The sequence below is a fragment of the Carassius carassius genome, chromosome 5 (assembly GCF_963082965.1).
Source record: "Carassius carassius chromosome 5, fCarCar2.1, whole genome shotgun sequence".
Taxonomy (NCBI): domain Eukaryota; kingdom Metazoa; phylum Chordata; class Actinopteri; order Cypriniformes; family Cyprinidae; genus Carassius; species Carassius carassius.
Genome location: NC_081759.1, coordinates 38,967,351 through 38,988,741, shown reverse-complemented (window position 1 = coordinate 38,988,741; position 21,391 = coordinate 38,967,351). Strand labels below are relative to the sequence as shown.

Here is a 21,391-nt window from a genome sequence, read left to right as displayed (position 1 = left end):
GAAGTGTGAGGGAGAGCGAGAGAACGAGAGAGAGAGAGAGAGAGAGAGAGAGAGAAGGAGAATGGGTGAAAGTGTGTGAACACTCACACACAGCCGAGGGTGGATGTGTTCTTAGCAACAAGCCCGAGGAGTGTAGGAGGAAGAGACTGGAGAATCAGAGATAGAGGAGTGGAACACTGACACAAATGTGTGTGAAGGAGCAGGAATAAGAATTACGCGTAGATTTGAATGAATTATAGTTCGTCAATAATTGAAATGAGAAGATTGCATTGAGGAGTTTGCCAGGACTACATAGACTTTTTTAACTTGTGCTATAATAGAGAACATAAGGAACTGACATTGATTTCTTTTTAAGGTTAATTTATTGGATTATTGTGGAAGCTCTCTGGAGCTTTGGATAAAAGCTAAATCTGTCGTTTTCACTCTATTTTTGACATTTATTTTACCTTTGGACTTGAACCAGTCCCTTTCTACATTTGAATCACAATGTGGAGCTCTTTTTATAATTCGACTCTTATGGAAAATCCTCACTATATTTTTCATATAGACATGTGGTTTAACTGATCTGTGCAGCTTCAACGTGGTAAGTTGGATTTTTTTTAGATAATAATTTCTGTTAGTATTTAGAGAACTTATCTTATTGCAAGCTTTTACAAAATTATTTTAGAAAAGGTTGTGCTTTATTTTCTGTATTTTGTTGCACTATGTATTGGTTAATATTATTAAAGAAATCTATTTGTGTATGATTTCTTCAAGTACTCGATTTACTGTATGTAGGTTTATGCAATTTAAACATAAACAGGACTAATCTAATTATCTGAATACTTTCCTCTCTTATCTAAGGTGTCATGCATCCACTGATATAAGTTTGAGTGTAATCGTGTTGGTTAGTGGTACTTTATTGTAATTTAGTGCATGTTCAGTAATATAGATATTGGAGCTGGCTGGTTATCTCACTCTTATTTTCATTTAGTTGCAGTTACTGTGAAGTCAACAGGTTGTTTTGCCATCGTTATGATTGCGTTTCATTTTGAATGTGTGGCAGATGTAATATTTACTTAGTTTGCATGCAAAAAAGTAGCCAAGTTCAATTCAAAGGTCGTGTTATACTATAGGTATTGTTCTTCAATCTTGACCTTCAATGCATTTCTGGTCTTATATTTTTGAATAAGAAAAAAACAAAAAACAGTGCATCTCTATAAATATTCTTCTCTTCCACACAACCTGTTGTTTTGAAAAGTTATTTTCTTTTTGTTTTTTATTTGCTTTGGATGTTTGAAGGAACATTTAGACACAGCATGATCAATGAAATGATCAATATCTGAAAATATGTAGCTGATTGCAGTGAAGAATAGATCTGCTAAGGACATTGTTTAGACTGTGCCATTGCTTTTGCTTTGGTAGATGAATGTCAAGTCATTTCACTTGACTGTCTGGATAAAATTATTGTGAAAAAGAGAATAGGACATGGGTCAGTATGAGAGAAAGTGAAATAGATTGGCACAGCAATTTTCTATAATTGATCATCAACTTATTGTGCCTTTGATTGCCGTATAGTTAGAATAATTTTCTATTTTAAGTAAAATTTCTGGCATACAGATTTGAATCTTCTATGTGTGTACTATAGAAAGTGTGTCTTCTGTATGTAGCAAGGTCACACTGTCTGGTAGTGTCAGCAAAGACACGTGTTTGAACCAAATCTAAAGCCCAGTGAAAGGCAAGATTCATTAAAAACCCTGGCATTCATCACATTGTGTAGACAATTACATGCTTCACTTGTAATATTGTACTGTATATGAAAGATGTGAGAAGTGGTGTGCAAAGCTGTGAGCTCTGAAAGAGTCATTGGCAATTAAAATTCCAATTAATAATCAGTCATGAAGAAGCTATTTATTTGACCATTTATCAATTATATTTATTTAATGCACTTTTTGACTTTGGATCACTGCACTCATGAAGAAAAAAAAATTACACGGTATATAAAAATATATATATATACACACCGTGTCTGTCTGGACAACACGAAGAAACAGAACAAACTGAGACAGACTCAATCCAGAAGAACTGTGGCAATGTCTCCAAAACGCTTCAAGAAACCTAAGCTACAGTACTGTGGAAAGTTTTAGGCACTTAAGTAAAAATGCTCTAAAGTGAGGATGCCGTCAAAAATAATGCCATAAATATATTTTATTAATTAACTTCTATTAACTTAACTGAATTAAATCAACATTTGGTGTGACCACAATATGCATTAAAAAAAAGCTTTTGCCCTTGGTGCACGAGTGCATTGTCTTTCAGGTAGCTTTGCAGGTAAGTTTCTTGAAGTGTCTTGGAGACATTCCCACAGCTCTTCTGGATTGAGTCTGTCTCAGTTTGTTCTGTTTATTCATGTCATTCCAGACAGACTGATGATGATGAGATCAGATATCTGTATGGAGCACTGGCTGCTGGTTGACATCCTGTGCAAAAAAAAATCTCACTGGATTATTACATTTAATGGCAAAAATAATGTTTGGATAAACTGATATTTACTACTGACACACTACAGCAAAAGATAAAAATAACTGACTTAAAAACATTTTTTGTTGGTGAATATACTAGTGGCCGAAGACTTTTCTACAGTACTGGAATTTTTAATTAAAATTTATAATTATTATTAATCTCTTTTTTTTTGCACCCAGTAAACTCATTTTAAAAGTCAATTTATTTGTATTTAATGAAAATTGCTTAAGGTTTGTTGCCTAGGAGAAATACTGTTATTTTTATTAATTGGTTTTTGATTTCGGTAATAAGATCTGTTTTGTCCAGGAAAAGGGGATGAAATATTGGAACTCAATCACTGGAATTGAATTTTTGCACTTATAATGTCTGTAGTAGAGGCATAGTAACGTGTAGCATCTTCTGGACAGCTGTAGGGCTGGGAGAAAAGACTCTGAAATTATTTTAGCTACCCTAAGTGAAACGTTCCTCAAGCACTCAGTGTCACAGATGCCTCACTGTGCCTGGCACCTCTTATTTATTTTTTTGGTATACCTTTTTTTCCCCTACCTTCCTGTCTCAATGTCTCACTGAGGTGATTGTGCTCCATGCTCAAAAGCTGGAGTTGTGAATCGTAGTGTGTTTACCCTCAGCTTTTTCCTTTCAGCATCCCCTACGCCCGTCTGTTCTGTGCCTTTGTCTTCCACACCTTTAGGTAGACAGAAAACGCATGCCTTGAAGATGGGCAAAACAGATAAATGCAGAATGGTGTTACCTTTAGCCCTTGTGCTTCAGTGATCTCAAAAAGCCACATTAGTGTGCTTCTCACTGTGCTTATATGGATCACTCACCCCTGAATGCCCTTACCTACAGTGAATGACAGATAGAGAGAGCGTGGAAAAGACTAGGTGAAAAAGCGAGACAATGAGGCATGCAAGTAAACTAGTGAAGCATAAGACTGTGTAAAAAAAAATGTGGCATAAAAATGTTTGGCTTTTGAGAACTCACATCCAGTTGTTTCTAGTTAGACAAGTGTGAGTGTACGATCAAGACAGGAGATGCAGAAGGACTTAGGGTTTCATCACATATGAGAGATATAACACATCCGCCACAACTCTCACACCATTTATAACACTGTGGTTTAACCACCATAACTCATCTTCTCTTAGCCTAACTGTCCAATCGAACACTACCTAAGAGAGACACACTCGACCGTGTACTTATTTGCTAAAATATGCAGTTGGTGTCTGTCAAAAAATATATGCAGCATGCAGACTCACAGAACAAGGGTGTCAAAATAAGATAAGCAGAATAACTCTGACTCTGTTTTGAGTTATACCTGCTTAACATCCATGGGTCGATTTGTAATTCCTGATTGCCTGCATGTATAACTTGTCTTAAGTTGATGCTTGGGAGTAGATAACAGTACAGAGAAACATAGATGGGGAGAAAAAACATAGAAGAGTGAGTTTTATGCAGGTAATTGCCATCTTAGTATATAGATAGATATCTCTCTATAGAGAACCTGACTGTAGGTATAGCACATGGTTTCCATGGCTACTCATCCAATGTCACATGATTTTGCACAAACATGTGACATTTTCCCTGGTTAATTGACTCTCCACAAGGAGTCGATGAGCCAGCATGCATCTTCAGCTCTCCTAAGATTCCAGTTATTTTTATATACTGAAATCCAAAAGTGAATGAAATGTTCCTGAGTCTGTATTTTGCAGATTTTCCATGACAAAATTGTATCTTGCTGTATTTTGTACTTTAGTATGCATAAAGAATGAGTCAGGTATAGCAAATAGTATAATGCACCAAGACATACAAAGTGAATAGCCATTTGTGGTTTTAATGCAGCTCTCTTGTAGGGAAACATTATTTTTATTGATTTGTACTTATAGAATTTGCATATCATATAATGTAATGTCAGGGCTGTGTTGCTATATTACTTTACTGTTGCACTGAGTTGCCATGGATTTAAGTGAATATTCTTAAAAGGTCTTTAGTTTATCTTTTGTTCTTCTTATCTGTTGTATGTTTTCTCTTTAGCAGATAAGCAAAGCCAAAAGTGCTGTTGCATTTTCAGTCTTTGTATATTACTGCTAGAATGCTAGTATTGTTACTTTATTTCCTTTCACTTTTATAAATTTTTGTTTGATTGATTGATTTATTTAGATGTGTTTGCTTCACTAATTTTCACATTATTTACATGAATCTTTGTGTGTGTTAGATTTGAGTTTTTGCGAGATAAAAACAAAGGGATAATTTTCAATGTGTTTCTGAGGAGAAAATGCTAGTCAGCCTGATAGAGCTGCCCATAAGCTTGTATAAATATAATTGGGGCACATTTCAACATAATTCAAATAAATTTGACCTCTTTCAATGGTATTTTGGACCAGGTCATGTGAAAATTAATAAGTAGACACTTTCAGTGTGTTTTAAACTGCGCTTTGGGTGAGTCAGAACATATGCAGATGATAAATTCTCTGTGTTGTTGTTTACTTTGTGTTGCTGAAAATACATGACAAGACTTTGATAAGGGAGGAAATTAACTGTAAACAAAATTGAAGGTATAGTATCAAATGCATATTCAGTCATGTACTTTTCTTGACCAAATCAGTAAATTTGCTCTGGTGTGATGCTTCAAGATGTACTTTCCCCTCATAGTCATGGATTTAGCCCTGCTTAAATCAACTGATAATCTCTCACTTATATCATCAGATGCTGTATTTCAAGCCTGAGTAATGTGATTCAGCTCTACAGCATGGAAGAAGGGAGGAAAACGATGTTCTCCCGCAACCGCTGCAATGGACAGGATGGCACAGGTGTCCCTCAATATCCCCGTCCCAAAAAGAAAACTTCAGCGCCAAAGAGAAGGCAGCCTAATCCCAAAGTTGCTCTGGTGTTGCGTGGGAAAATTCATCGTTTCTTGCAGGGATCTGCAGATCATTCTGTCCAGCCTTCGGGTCTTTACTGTGCTGGAATTGAAGAAAAGGATGAAGAGGGGGAAGAGGATGTTGAAAAGCTGCAGAGCTACTACACGAGAGGATTAGCTTCAGCAGAGGTCTGCTGCTCACCTCAGGTGCCAAATGGACATGGGCTGGGAGTGGTTTCTGGGGCAGCTTGTGTTGGGGAAGTGGAACTAAATCGAGAAGGAGGCATCAGAATTCCTTGCACTTTGCAGCACAACAGTAATTCTACAGTAGCTCAAAATCAAATGACCCAAGATGTTAATGGGACTAGGTTTTCGTCTGGAAGAGGACTTGATGGTGAGCCTAAAAGACAGACGGAGACTTTGCTGTGCAGGTTAAATATGGCGATGCTGGATGAAGTCGTGGAGGGGAATAATGAAGACTATAAAGAGGAAGAATCGAGTGCTATCGTTGAGCACATTCTGAAGGAATTGCGAGGGATCAACAAAATTCAAGAGGAGATTTCAGACTTGAGGGGGTACCTGTCATCTGTTCATGGCTCTGTCGAGGAGGTCTCTAGCTGTGTAGATGCTGTCCTAATGGAGATCGAATGCATGCGTTCTGGAAACAAATCTGGTGTCAAGACTTGGCCAGGAGCAATGGGTGGCACTGAGGGTCACTCCCTCCATACACACAAATCAGATAACACTGTAAGTATAGGCTGCTACACTGTTGAATCCTCAAATAGCTTTGGTGATATACTCTCAGAATATCAAGTCGTAGATGGGAAGCACAAAGAGGCACCAAAGCAGTCTGCTTTCACTAGTGTTGAGACTTCAAACCACAATGAACATCATCCTTTTACACAAGAAGCATCTAATCAAAGGTCTGATGTATCTCAAGGTGCAAGGAGAAGGAAGCTTAGCTTCGGTTACCTTGAGCGCCAGGATGGACAGGACTGTCCGAGCACCAGTTCTCTGTCTTCGGGTCAGAGTTCCAAGTCTGAATCTGATCCAGAAAGACCCAACTTTGGACATGGCAAAGCAGGGGGTGAAAGTCAGACCTGGAACCCAGTGGCTTTAAGAAATAGTGGGAGCGGAGATATCTGTTGGAGCGAAGATGATTCTTGCTCCAGACAAGGCAGTTTTGAAGAGGCAGAGTGCTGCATGGGTGACGTGGGCAGCTGGGACCCATCAAGAGCTGTAAGTACTTGTAAGATGGGCACCTCGGATCAAATTTCCATAGTATCTTGTAAACACTACAACGCTCCTGTTAGCAATAGAGGAGATTGGAAGCTGTATGATGCCGAAATGCTGTCTGGAGAACCTGGTTTGGGCTGCCATAATTGCAATGCACATGTTAAATGTCCTCAGAGCTCTGTTCATCAGAATTGTGTGTCTTCTTGTGAAAATTGCGTAGTTCCATTTAAAAGTGAGTCGACAGAAAGTGTGATTGTTGAGCCATCCCGAAACCTTCTATATGATGGTACATCACTCTGTAATCAAAATGTCCCTGATTGGAAGCCAGGCTCTGCTGATGACAGTAATGTGACGTTTAATGTGAAAAAGTTTGGTAGAGCAGTTCTTGATTTCAAAACTGTCTTGCGAGGAGCTCTGAAGAAGATGGATGGAGCTAGTGCTACTACGCTTGGTGGAAGAGTCGAAGTCCATACGCAGATCTCCCCATATGAGGAACCACAAGGAATCGTAATTACTGAGACACCAAATTTAGACATGCCTCAAATAGAGATGGAGACTTCACAAATAGAAACAAATTATTCTGAGCAGCCTCAAGCCATCGGTACCGAAAAAGGTTTCGTAGAGGTACCTCAATGCATCTCCACCAAAGCAAAACCTGAATTGCCTGAACATTCAGAACATCCAAATTCTCCAGGGTTGGACTCATCCACCAGTAATGCATCAGATGCTACATCTGGACATCCAACCAATGCTCAGTTACCACAGTGTTTCTCTACAGACATTATCCCAGACTCTTTTTCTCCTGAGAAACTAGCAGTAGAAGAGGAGCAAAGAACACTGGCAGGGGAAACGCAGCCTCCCACCGAGTCCTCTACAGAAGGAAGTAGTGAAGCAGAACTTAGTCAGCGGGATGCACATCATCTGAAGTGCCTCAGAAGTTTCCAGCAGATCCTAAGGGAGAAGAGAGAGTCCAGAAGACAACTCAGTATAGTGACCATGTCAACATTTTCTGAAGATGATTTGAACCAAGGTATATTGAGTTTGGAGGTTCTAAACATTCCTATTCATTGTTCTCCTTCATTGTCACGTGTTAGAAGTTCTTGTCTGAACTTTCAAATTTGCAGTGTGAGTGAATTTCTGTGAAGTCAATCTTCTGAAATTTATGTCAGAAATGGAAAATAAATCATTCTGATGGCTATGCACATCAAATGTGTCTCACAAATAACATTTAAACACTTTTTTAGCTATAAAATATCTGATTTCATCAGAAACGTAGCCAGTGGGTGTTTGGTCCTTTCCTGCAGATATATTACCAAGTGTCCTGCTGGGTGTTAAACTAATCTGGTTCCTCAGGCTCAAACAAACTAATTACACTCATCAAATTGAAATTAAAACAAATCAGACATGAAAGTAGAGTGCAGTGAAAATTTAGGAGCCATTATAAATGAATAATACATCTAAGTGAAACTTTAATGAACTGTCTAGATCAATTGCGAAATCCCAACACTTGTGCAGTTCATGTTCTCTGTCCATATGTATCCGCAGATGTAAATATGTTCTTGAACAACAAGTTTAATTGCTCTATGTCTATTTAAAGAGTGTTGTCTAGTTCTGGTTAAAAATGGTGTGATAGCTTGTTGTGCTATTTATTGTTATTTTCAGATGGAAGCCAGGATGAAGAGCAGGTTATATATTTTTCGCATGGTTTACAAAGTGCCTTGGTGTTATGTTCGCACTGCCAGTGCTTTAAGTGGGCCGGTACGCACCGGTACTCAGTACCGCCACTTCTCCGAGTCTGATTCTCTCCATTCTTCACCTCTCCGTGAGCCCAGAACGTTCTTTTAGCATACCGGTACGCTCATTTGTACATCTGTTTTAATAGAGGTTTTAATCTTTTGCCTGCGCTGCCGCTTTTCAGAGCGCCCTTCACAATGCAAGCTTCCTAATTCATCCCACCGAGAGCAGAGACTACATTAGCCATACACCCTTGAGTTTTACAAGTGAAAAGCACATGCGTCGCTTTTGCCGCTGACAGTAACAACTCAACGTAGCCGGAGAGGGTGTGTGAAACGCTCCCACTCGGCTCGGTAAAAACTCAAATACAGTGAACAACACCTAATATGCTCTCCTGGCTTCAGACTCTGAGTACTAAAACAACGCGGTGAGAATCAGATGATTCGCTGGCCAACACCCCACCAAACCTGAATAATATCGCTGCAGGTCAGACGCAAGCTTATGAAGTAATACAGTAGCTCTTTCAGGTAGGGTGACCAGACGTCCCGAAAAATTCGGGACAGTACCGAAATCTAAACTGTTGTCCCGAATCCCGAATCTGGCCCTAATAGTCCCAAAAATTACACTAAAGCAAAATATTGAGTAGTTATTGTCTGATAAACATTAAAAACTGTCTGCGGAGGTTGAGTCGTCCTGCAACCAGCCCCCGCCGTCTGCTCATTGGCAGCAGCATCTTTTTTCTAAGTTCTAAAAAAATACCGTAGGCGGCTAGGCGCGAATTTAGATATTCATTTATCTAATTAATCTATATGCACAAAGACAACACGACCTTTTTGTCCCCTTTTTGTTTTAAAGCTTGATGAAGAGAACGCAAGTTGCTGCAACTGTGAGCGTTAGCGTTACAGAAAGGTCTGATTTACGCACTGTTACAACAGTCATTGTTTTTTTGTTTTTGTTTTTTACAATGACATTTGAGTTCATGATTTTAATGTTGTTGTTTCTTGTGGCAGACTAAGGAGTAATGACAGACGGTTGATCTTTGAATAAAAATGTGATAAAAAAAAGTAGAACGAAGTCTAATATAATAAGCCCCCCATCCCGTCACCCAAGACCGCAGACACCCCCCTTACCCCCCGTCCGGAATTTAAGCCAATCTCACCTGGTCACCCTATTCTAAGGGTGTTTTTTCAAAATCCTTTTGCACATTTTATTTATGTTCAGTAGCTCTTTCTAGCTCAAGCAAATCCACAAGTTAATAAAAGTATTTATTATTTTTTATAAGGTCGTCTGTTGACTGCTGTATATAAAACCCCTTTAATATATTTGTTGTTACCTCAGGGGATGAGGGGAGTCATCAAAAAAAAAAAAAAAAAAAATCTATACATATATATATATATATATATATATATATATAGGCAATAATAGAGTACCGGCACCTCTTTTGGGCCACTTAAAGCACTGCGCACTGCTTGAGATAAATGATGCTGTTTGAAGGTCTTTAGTGTGCATGGTGCTAACAGGCTTCCTTGATTTGGGTTTCTTGCATTGTGTTGAGTTACTTGTGTCTGTTTTATTTGTTTTTTAAATCATGCCTTGTTCTCATGGCTTGTACTCTATGCTGCATTGTAAACATTACACACATTTTCAGTCTGTGTTATTGATTGTGGCTCATTAAAGTATCCCTCCCGGTTATACCGTATAAAATACAAACTGTGATGGCAGATTCATTTTAAGGCCTAGAGTTGCTGAGTCAGAGTTTTATAGCTATGATTTTTCCCTCAGCCTTTTTGTTTTGAGAGGTTTGGCATTACAAATGATTTTGCATTGGGAGTTTATTGATTTTGTTGCAATTACATTAACAATTAATCTCTTTTTGAGCAAGAAATGCTTCATTTAGTGCACAGCCTGTTGCCAAATTATGAGTTATGATGATGAGATAACATGGTCTGTGTTTTGACAGCACGGAGGTGGCATAAATGCTACTTCAATAATTTGTCCTAATTATATATTGTAAATAAAAATATTCTAAATATAAAAACTTGTTTATTCTAGAGAATTCGGAGTCTTTGCATGTTTAATCTTGCCTTGACTAGAATTGTTCTCGTGACTAGACCATTTTGCTTGTATATTCATGAATATAGTGTTGAAATTCAATCAACCAAATGGCAGGGCTTTCTCTATTCCTCTTTCTCCTTATTTTCCATTATGTGCTGTTTTTGGTGTCTATATGAAGTTTTAACATTTAATATTTGTTTAATGCATCACAACTTGATCATCCTCTCAACAGAATATCAATGGAGACCATAACAAACATCCATGGGCCAAAGCTGGGTATGATCTCTTACTCATTCGCTTTCTCCGTTTTTGAACAATGTTGTTGTTTATCAGTTGTTGTTTTTTTTTCTTTTTTTTTTAACCAAACATTCATTTTCCATTTCTGGAATATCCATATAATTATCTTTAGGGGAGGAGGAATATTTGGCATTGATAGCATGCCTGACCTTAGGAAGAAGCAGCCTATCCCCTTGGTTAGCGATGTGGTGAGTGATTTTTATTTGTTATTTTTTATCTACTAGTTGTCTACTAATTATTTTCAATTGTACTCTAAATCTTATCCAATATAACTAAAAGTTTAGCTCAAATATGATGTGATCTTTTGTCATATTTTTTTCTTAATGCTTTCCTTCATTACCAGGCCATGGTAAGTAAATCTTTCTATTAGTGAATGCTTTGTAAATATATGTATATATATTTTTTTCTTCAGCATTTACTCACAGCAGACTCAAAGGGAATCCTGTATCATACACATTTCTTTAGGCATATGTTTTCTTTTTTTTTAGGTCTAAATTATTTAAGCTATAACATGCATCCTAAAAAGACATGATGTTAGAAGATTCCAGTGTCCGTCCACACTAAAGACAAAAGTGCTGTAATTTTTTTCACACAAAAAATATAATATATCTTGTACAGATGTAGTTTATATGTCAAAAATGATTGGCGCTCAGTTTCATTTTCAGTGTGTGATACCATCATCTTAGGTCTGCTGCTCTATTCTGGTGTGATTGCAGAGCAGTAATAATATATCACCAATGAATAACCGTATGACATCCTGTCTCAGAAGGGTTTGATATTACAAGTGGTCTGTTTTTGTTTAAAATGGATTTTGGTGTAATTGGTGTAATAAGTGTAATTTTACAGCAATCTTGGTGTTGAATGTCTTCTCTACTCCCTTAAAGAAGGACATCTTATGTGACTAAATGCATTAAAAACCAGACAAGTGTGCATACGATTGAGAAGCAGAGCTCTATTTGAAGTGCTCATCTTCTCCTCCAGTTCACTGACATGCCAATGAGTCAGAAATGGGGAACTTTCTTCAATCAGTCTTTGTTGCGACACAATAAAACCGAAACCCACACAGATACATTTGGGGGGACAAAAAAGCAAAATAAAAACATGATCGATCTGAAGCTTGTGACTTGCACAACAGTTTTCATGGCAGCAAGCGCTTCTTTTTTTATAAAAGTTGTTTTAACTGAATATAAACAAAGGTTATTGCACAAATCGATTCCGAAAGGTCACTCGCTGAATTCGGTGGTTAAATATTTCTGTGTAATCAAACCTGGACACTAATGTTGCCTAATTTAATGTCGACGTGTACATATAAAAACATTTTTTCATTAGAATTTAAATATTTGCATTAATATATTATTACTGTATTAACATGCATAGAAGTTACGAAGAGTAACATTATTCAGTAGTGCATTATCCAACAATAATATATTCCATAATAGTGGTGTTTATTGATTAATAAACATTGCTTTAACATTTCCAATATGTTACCCATAATTAGAGCTTTTAAGAATTTTATACAAGTGATTAACATTATCATATGTTTTACCCTTCATTATTTTGTCAAAATTGTAATATTGTTTGTTAATAATTATTAAGATGTGCCATCCAAATGATATACAATGGATAAAATACTTATTTTTTCTTCTTTTTGTTTGTAGAGATGACATTTTCGCCTAGCAATGTAATATCGATCCCTTGTACAGTAGTTAGCTTTCGGGACTTTTTTCCATCGACTGAACCTTAACCATGACCTGCCAGCCCCGTCACTCACCCTGTACCACAATTGACTTGCTGAGTGACTGGGGGCTCAAGAAAAGAAAAAGCCAGGCCATTAGCATGTTTTGAATCACTGTCATTAGCTACGAGAGGCTAAATTATACTCTTATCTCTGTTCTCATGGAAAATCAATCTTTGGCGCATTGGTCTGCCTTTAGTTATGTAACAATCACTGAGAGTTCAGCATGATGTATCAACAGTTTATCTAGGCTGGTTTTTGTATGTGTTGTTGGTACTATACTTTATTATTTACAAAGTTAGCTATGAAATGCTAAAAGCCATTTAATTAGATCTGGTGCCATTAATGGCAGAACAGTGCTTAGCATATTAATGGGAATGTAGTGGAAACACACATAGAACTACATTTACCATGTGTTTAAGGAAACATTAAAGATAGCTTTTGCTAAACCCACTGGGAGAGCATAAGATGGTATAATGAGTGCTTTTCATAAGATGGTATAATGATGTTCATATTCAACCTTTGTTCCCCTCTCAGTCTCTTGTGCAGTCCAGGAAAGCAGGGATCTCTCATGCATTAGCTGCACGCTCTTCACTGAAGGATGAAGAACTGGTAGGAAATGCAACATACACAAACATCTGTTGTCTTTCTGCTTCTCACTTTATCAAGCTGTTTGTATTATAACAAGATTAGCGACAGAGCTTTTGTCCTGCATTGTGAAATACATTTGAGTGAAACAGATCATCAAAAAAAAGTCTAGATGGAATGCATGACTTGGTTCTATCATTTGCTGTCGATTGGATAAATGGAAAATGATTGGAAAAGCACAGCATACGTTAAAAGAGGGAAGGCAAAAATTAAAAGAAAGATATGCATGGATGAACCGTTCATGGAACTGCAAAAGGGAACAACAACAAAAAAAAGTTTCTACTGAAAAGCCATGACTGACATCATAGGTAATCAATGCCATGTGGTCACATGTATTGTAACCACTGACCATGTGACAGTTTGAATTTTGAATATTTTGTGTCAGATGTCTTCATTAAAAAGTACTCACCAGGAAAATAAATAATTATGTCTTTTAGCAGACTTTCAAAAGTAATATACAGTAGAACATCAATCGTGAGTATCCAATATGAGTAATTAATGATGCTTTTTGTCACTTTTATAGCTCGACATCGTCTTTTTCCTTTTAATTTAATTGCATGTCATTGTGTTTTTTTTCTTGTTTTTTTTATTTATTTATTTATTTTTTGGTAATGTTAAAAGACTAATTGTTGACATAATTCTAGTTAAAATGTCTTTTATCAAAATGTAAAGGTATCCTTCAAAATGCTCTGGATTGAATTTTTTTTTCAAAAAAATAAAAAAAGATGTATGCCACCTACACTTTATGTAGATGTGATGTGGCTCTCATTTGGTCATCGGTTTGACACCTGTGAGCCCACTTGCATTACTACACCTACATCATGAACCAGGACCAGAATTTATTAAGAGTATCTTTGTACTCTTGCCTTTTTATGTACTTCTTAATGCTTCTTCCTATTTTCTGTTTGAACCATTCTTACCTACTTCATGATGTTGTATTTCCACACGTCCTACATGTGATCTGGGGTTTGTTTTAAAATGTCTTCTTCAAGGTTGCATCTAGGGCCTCTTTATGGCAGAAACTGTTTTCAGTTTATTTTCTCTCTCTGTAGAAGAATCACGTGTACAAGAAGACCCTCCAGGCTCTGATTTACCCTATTTCTTGCACGACACCCCATAACTTTGAAGTGTGGACGGCCACCACACCTACCTACTGCTACGAGTGTGAGGGTTTGTTGTGGGGCATTGCGCGGCAGGGCATGCGCTGCTCAGAGTGTGGAGTCAAATGCCACGAAAAATGCCAGGAGCTTTTCAACGCAGACTGTTTACAGAGTGAGTCATCAACCAAAAACAGTAAAAACAGCAACAGCAAAACAGCTCTGTATATGTATTCTTACTTTAATCTTCATGCAACAATTACAGTAAGCTGTTTATTTAATTTCTTGGCAGTATCCGTTATGAATGTTACATCTGTGCCACTGAGAAATGCTTTTTTAATGAAAGTTACCAACTCCGTGAGGAGAAAGTATTTAAAAATGAGTAAGAAATATTTAAGATTATGCACTATGCAATTCATGAAATATATGCCAAAAATGCAAAAAGCTGCTCGTGCAGTGTACAATATTTGTCATGTTTTTGATTTCTTTTTTCATTGCATGTTTTATTTTGTGATTCAATTATGTCATTAAACACTGACTACAATTGCTAGGAGCTGCTGAGAAGAGCTCCAAAACCGGAGCAGAGGACAGAACCCAGCATATCATATCAGCCATGAAGGACCGCATGAAGATCCGAGAGAGGAACAGGCCTGAAATCTTTGAAATGATAAGGCTTGTGTTCAATATGACTAAACTGAGCCATGCTCAGCAGATGAAGGCCATCAAACAGACTGTGCTTGACGGAACATCAAAGTGGTCTGCCAAAATCTCCATCATGGGTACGGAAGCAGGGACAGCTGTTATTGCTCTGATACCTTTCTGTAATCAAGGAATGGTTGTATAAATGCAGATTTCTAATAGAGCTTTTAATGATATGCACTGTGCCAGCATTGGAATACATTTTCCTATTTTTTTGGGGTTAATCTTACAAGAGTCTGTTTGTTCATGTGTTTTTTCCAGTGGTGAGCGCTCAGGGCCTGCAGGCTAAAGACAGAACTGGTTCCAGTGATCCGTATGTGACCGTTCAGGTTGGTAAGACTAAGAAGAGAACCAAAACCATCTACGGTAACCTTAACCCTGTGTGGGAGGAGACGTTCAATTTGTGAGTCTTTTGCAATATTTTCTGTTCTCTTTGTTCTTTTGGAATCCTGTCTTTTATCTGCTGTGTTCTTTTTTGCATTTCTTTTCAATGTAATCAGGAAATCAATGCTTAGGTGTTGTTATATGTCATCACTCTTGAGATATTTCTCCTAATGCTCTCGACGATTGTGACGATTGTATCTTGTATATGATGCATCTCCGCTGTTGGTTGTAATATTGGTGAAGTAAATCCACACTTTGCTGAAGGAGCGTTAGCAAACTCTTGAGCAGTAACAACAGTACCATTGTTGTATATGTTTGTTCGTGCTTGCCTTTAAAATCGGCATGTACTGCACATGTATACCCACCATACTGTGTACACGCATGACGTCAACGTTTTCAAAGATTCCAGTATTGGGTGTTGTTACACGTTTTCAAAAATATGCGTTTTCATTCCCCGAAACACCATTTGGTTTAAATGAACAGGCAAAAAGCATAAAAATGTCCCGTTCTCGGCTGAAACATCGCATAAACGGCCCCTAAGACAACAACAAATGATTTACACAAAAATATGAGGAAGATTTTAAAGGTGAATTTTGCACTAGTTTGTTAAAAAGTGTTATACCGGAAGAAAGTACTGCATTGCTTTACATTTGACAAATAATCTTATATGGTTTAATACTACATATATGAAGCAATAATCTTTAAAATAAACATGGTTAAGCAGTGTTGTAAGACAAAGCTGCATTAACACACCCTTAACCACGTTAATGTTGTGGCTTACCATTATTTAATAACCTGTTATTTTACAAAAGCAATAGCATGTTTTCAAGGATAGTTTCAAGAATGTTGGTAACCAAACCGTTGCTGGCAGCCCTTTACTTCCATAACAAACAAATTAAAAATACTATGGAAGTCAGTGGCTACAAACAACTTTTGATTGTTTGGTTACCAATAGAAGAAAGAAATTCATTCAGGTTTGGAGCAATTGAAGATAAGTAAATGATGACACAAATTTATTTTTTGGGTGAACTATCCCTTTAAATTATTATTTTTTTAATGAAAATGAGATAATACTTAGTTTATTGAATACATTTGTTTTTAATAAATATCACAGTAAACAGTTCTTACAAGTAATACAGTTAGGTTCATCAATATAACTGTACGCTGTTTACATTTGTCAAAAAATATAGCAAAGCAGCTGGGATTTGTTAACAAATTTACCTTCTCCTCCCTAGTGAGTGTCACAATTCATCTGACCGCATTAAACTGCGTGTGTGGGATGAAGATGACGATATAAAGTCTCGTGTGAAGCAGCGTCTGAAGAGAGAATCTGATGACTTTTTGGGTCAGAGCATAATTGAGGTCCGAACCCTCAGCGGAGAAATGGATGTCTGGTACAACCTCGGTAAGTTCCTCTGCCTGTGCATGTTTCATTGTGTGGTGTTACTGAAAAATTATTTTTTAAATGAATGATCTTTTTTATTCTCTAGGGCTTTGAGCGTACTGTAGCACTCCTGATTTTAAGGCATGATGTCAATTTGTAGACAAACTTGAAGTCTATTTTGCTGTGGGTCCCCTCTGGAATTTTGAAAAGGTTTTATGTTTTGTTCTACAAAATAAATTAAACAGTGTTACATGAATTTTGAAACCTTCATGTGCATATTTTTTTAAATACTGAAAGCCTAAGTTGCTCCACAAGGGATTATTTTTCTCATAAATCTAAAAGTGATATTTGAAAAACCCATTAGAAATTCTCAAGGGAACCCATGACTAGACACTGGTAATTTTCTTAAAGGTTTTAGGACTACGAACTGAATCGCTCTATTGCATGCCACACAAGAAATGAAACCATCTGTCTGTTTAAGTGTTGCAATTTCCGTGCATGTCATAAATGGTCTATGCCTAAAATATGAAATGTGATTTGTAATATGTATATATTATTTTATTCTTAATGCTTTAATAAGCCTGGTCCCAAAAAAATCTTATAATGGAATGATTTGCATGACATGCATTTAGATCAAAGATAAGATTGTGACTTGCATAATGAATTAAATATGTCGAACATCTTATTAAATATGTCGGATCTTTTACAGTCAGTCAGATGGTCTACAGCCACACGGCTGCTTATCTCAGTGCATAATAATGTTACAGAAAATATGGTTTCTAAAACAACACATTGTTTGTTTCTGATGGAAATATTCAGTATTAGTATTCATTTTAAAGTTTTGATGTCTTTACATTTGAAGATACTGTTTGTTTTCTCTTGAAAAAAAAAAAGAAGTTAAATGTAACTGTATCTACTGCTATGCATGGATCAAGGGTCACCATTATGAGATGCGATAAATGAAGAATTGTCTTTCGTATCAGATATGTAATGGCCATGTGTTATCTTAAACTTTTGCAGAAAAACGCACAGACAAGTCAGCGGTATCAGGGGCCATCAGACTGCAGATAAGTGTGGAAATTAAAGGGGAAGAGAAAGTGGCCCCTTATCATGTTCAGTACACATGTTTGCACGAGGTAAATCCCTTCACACACCACTTTGAATTCTTTTTAGATAACAAATGTCTGTGTACACTACAGTGCAAATAATGTGCAGTTAATTCGGCCTGAATGCATTAAATTATTCAAATGTGACCATAATGACCTTTATATTGTTTAAAAAAATATATATTTGAAATAAATGCTGTTGTTTTGAACCTGTTCTTTGAAAAATGTATCATGGTTTCCACAGCAGCACAACTGTTTACAACATTGAAAAGAATGCAAAATACTGAGAAGCAAATCAGTATATTAGAATGATTTCTGTAGGATCAGGTGACCTTTACGACTGGAGTAATGATGCTGAAGATTCAGCTTTGCATCACAGGATTTAAAGACATTTTAAAATATAATAAAACACTTATTTTAAATTGCAATTATTTTGTAAAATTTTAACTGAAATTTGCATCGAATAAATGCAGCCTGGGTGAGAATGAGGCTGTGGAAATATTACAAATCTAACGCAAATCTGATCATATCTAATATATTAACTGTATGCCTGAAAGCAAACAACACACAATCATTTCTATAGCAAAGGACATCACCGAGCCTCATTCTCCCTCTCTTTTTTGTAGAATATTTTTCACTTTGTGACAGATGTTGAAGGACAAGGTGTGGTGAAGTTGCCCACGGCAAGAGGAGATGATGCCTGGAAGGTCTACTTTGATGAGCTTGCTCAGGATATTGTAGACGAATTTGCCATGCGCTACGGAATAGAATCCATCTATCAGGCCATGACGTAAGCCCTGGAGCATTTCGTCTGTATTCTGTCAGTCCTTTGTTAATAGGAATTATCTGCTCGTAGCATTGTGTAACCACATCAATAATCAGTTAGTTAGAACTATTAATCCTATTAAACACATTAAACCTGATTATGTGTTTATGAATGTAGTAATTACTCACCCTCATGTTGTTCCAAACCCGTAAGACCTTTGTTCATCTTCAAAACACATTTTAAGATATTTTTGATGAAATCCGAGAGCTTTCTGACCCTGTATAGACAGCATCGCAATACTAAGTAATAATAGTGAATGTCACTTTTTTCGAATAATAAAAGCATGCTCAGTTTCTTCCTGGATGTCTGTGTCTGTCCACCTGTAGGCATTTTGCATGTCTTTCCTATAAATACATGCTGTCTGGTATTCCTGCGGTAATGAGCACACTCCTTGCCAACATCAACGCATTCTACGCTCATCCCACCTCAGTCACCAACGTCTCCGCCTGTGACCGCTTCACTGCCTCCAACTTTGGGGTAATGCAAAACAACTGTGTTTTTGTATAAATGTGCAAACATGTGAAAGAAATTAATTATTTTATTCAATAAGCATGCATAAAGTGACAGTAAAGAAACATGTTGTCATGAAAGATTTCCATTTGAAATAATTGTTCAAATAAATTCTTTTCAACTTTGTATTCGTGGAAGCATCTTGGAAAAATGTGTCACCATTTCCACAAAAATATTAGGTGTCACTACTGTTTCCAGCATTGGTAATATAAGATATGTGTCTTGAGCAATAAAAACCGGGACATTAGAATGATTTCTGAGGGATCATGTGACCCTGAAGACTGGAGTAATGGCCACTGAAACCACAGGAAGGAATTCAGTTAATAATAATATATTCAAATAGACACAATATTCATAGTCAAATATATTAAAACAGTTCTTTTAAATAGTAATGTTCTTCTAAAATATTAGTTTTTTTTTATTCATTTAATGTAAATTATGATACAAATTTGATCAAACCTAAACTTTTGAACAGTAGTCTGAGCTGCTGAGTAGTTTAATGATACTGATGTGTAGTGTAATGATATAATCTGAAAAATCTAATTGATTATCTTTCTTGAACATGCAAACACAGAAAAGCGATACATGCATTGAGAAGTCCTTGTGGTGTTGGACTCAGTGTCAATGCTTTTGGAATGTTGCTCAGCCAAATTCAAAGACCGGAATTACCTGTTGTGTAAGATATAATGTCACATTCGATCACACAGTGATAGTGAGCTTGACTGTTATTATCAGTCACATAAAACCTTTGATCCTAAATGCACTGAGGCTCTCATACGACACAGATGAAGATGCTATCTTGCCAGCTCCTCCTATCAAAGCATAAATACAAACTCTCCCTTCTTCTGTAGGAGTGTTGCTAATACAAGGATTTTGAAAAGATACAGCACGGTGAATAACTGAGAACTTGTCAGTGTCCCTGAACCTTTGAATCCCTTTTAGGTTGTCTCATTGCCATCAGATGGATTAATCCAAATGCCAGTATGTTTTTGTTCATGTGTGTCCACTCTCTGTGTCCTTGGTTCAAGGTCTAGATCCCATTCAAAGTGAGACTGGTGTCAGAGAAACGAATCTTGTAGGGCTCGTTTCTGCACTGACTCAATAACTAAACCATGCTTTGGCTTTCAAAACACAGAAAGAAACAGCCAATCTTTTTTGTTTGCTAGATTTTATTCACCACTGACTAATATTTCTCTCTGTTAATGCAGAAAGATCGCTTTGTTAGACTGCTGGATCAGCTCCATAACTCTCTCCGAATTGACCTGTCAACATACAGAGTAAGTATTCATCATGGTCATTACCCTAACCTAATCTACAGACACAGTTTATGCAGTCTAGGAGTCTGTGGTGTAAAACAAATTACAGCTTAGTTGGAAAATGACACACATAAAAAAATATTTTGCTGCTTACACGTGTTGTTATATACCTTAGTTTTTTTGTCATCCCATTTTATTCTTTGTTGTCATACTGCATCTTAAATTTCTCAAGCTCTTCACTGAGACTGTTGTCTCCTTGGTAAACTTTTGTCAAGGTTTTTATTAGGGGCATTTATTTATTTATTTTAATACTGATAGATCTTTAGTCATCATTAAGTCGTTAATCTTTAAAATATTTCAATATTATTTTATAATGGCCAGAATCAGAAAGAGATTTACTGCCAAGTATATTTGCACATACAAGGAATTTGTTTTGGTGACAGAAGCTTATAGTACACAGAGAAACAACAACATGCAGATAATAAAAAATAAAGATATGTGAGTACAATACACATGTGTAGATATATATAAATGGACAAAATTTGTAAGTACAGGTGTTCTGTCCATCCATCCATCCATCCCTCCTTCAAGCCACTTGTCCTCTGTAGGGTCACAGGGATGCTGGAGCCTTGGGCTAGCATCTCGGGCAGCATATTTTACTTTATTACTATAATTATTATTATTAATAAGGATTTTTTTTATGGTTTAACATTGAAAGTGGGCAAACGGAAAAGAGTAAAACAATGCAATTCATGCATAATGGGCATTTTTTGTGTGTAACAAAGTGAAAAAAATAAAAACAAACGTTGAATAAAAATTTTGTAAAATGTTTGTTTTATGCACAAATCATGATTTGCCAATCAGTTTTCATATGTACATACATTTATTTAATTAGAATCATGCATTTCATTTCAGAACAATGTTCATTATAATGCAGACTGAGATGCAGCCAGTTAGGTCTATAGATATATATGTTTTTCCACTGATTTTGAGTGTGCCTGGCATGTATACATGTTATAAAGATTTTTAGACTTGATCGGTAAACAGAATGCATGTGCATATATA

General features: G+C 36.6%; 1 protein-coding gene across 5 annotated transcripts in view; it reads left to right on the top strand.

Annotated features, from left to right (window-relative positions):
- The first annotated feature begins 120 nt into the window (after positions 1-120).
- LOC132141593 (protein unc-13 homolog B-like) overlaps positions 121-21,391 on the top strand; it is a 43,650-nt gene continuing 22,379 nt past the window's right edge. For all 5 annotated transcript variants that reach the window (XM_059551259.1, XM_059551258.1, XM_059551257.1 and 2 more), the window contains exons 1-14: positions 121-583; positions 5,206-7,625; positions 8,258-8,280; positions 10,617-10,660; positions 10,794-10,869; positions 12,954-13,028; positions 14,117-14,336; positions 14,713-14,940; positions 15,122-15,263; positions 16,480-16,649; positions 17,649-17,764; positions 18,361-18,524; positions 18,887-19,037; positions 20,279-20,347. In XM_059551259.1, the coding sequence (XP_059407242.1) occupies positions 5,249-7,625; positions 8,258-8,280; positions 10,617-10,660; positions 10,794-10,869; positions 12,954-13,028; positions 14,117-14,336; positions 14,713-14,940; positions 15,122-15,263; positions 16,480-16,649; positions 17,649-17,764; positions 18,361-18,524; positions 18,887-19,037; positions 20,279-20,347 (3,855 nt within the window). In that variant the 5' untranslated portion in view covers positions 121-583; positions 5,206-5,248. The remainder of the gene's footprint in view (positions 584-5,205; positions 7,626-8,257; positions 8,281-10,616; positions 10,661-10,793; positions 10,870-12,953; positions 13,029-14,116; positions 14,337-14,712; positions 14,941-15,121; positions 15,264-16,479; positions 16,650-17,648; positions 17,765-18,360; positions 18,525-18,886; positions 19,038-20,278; positions 20,348-21,391) is intronic.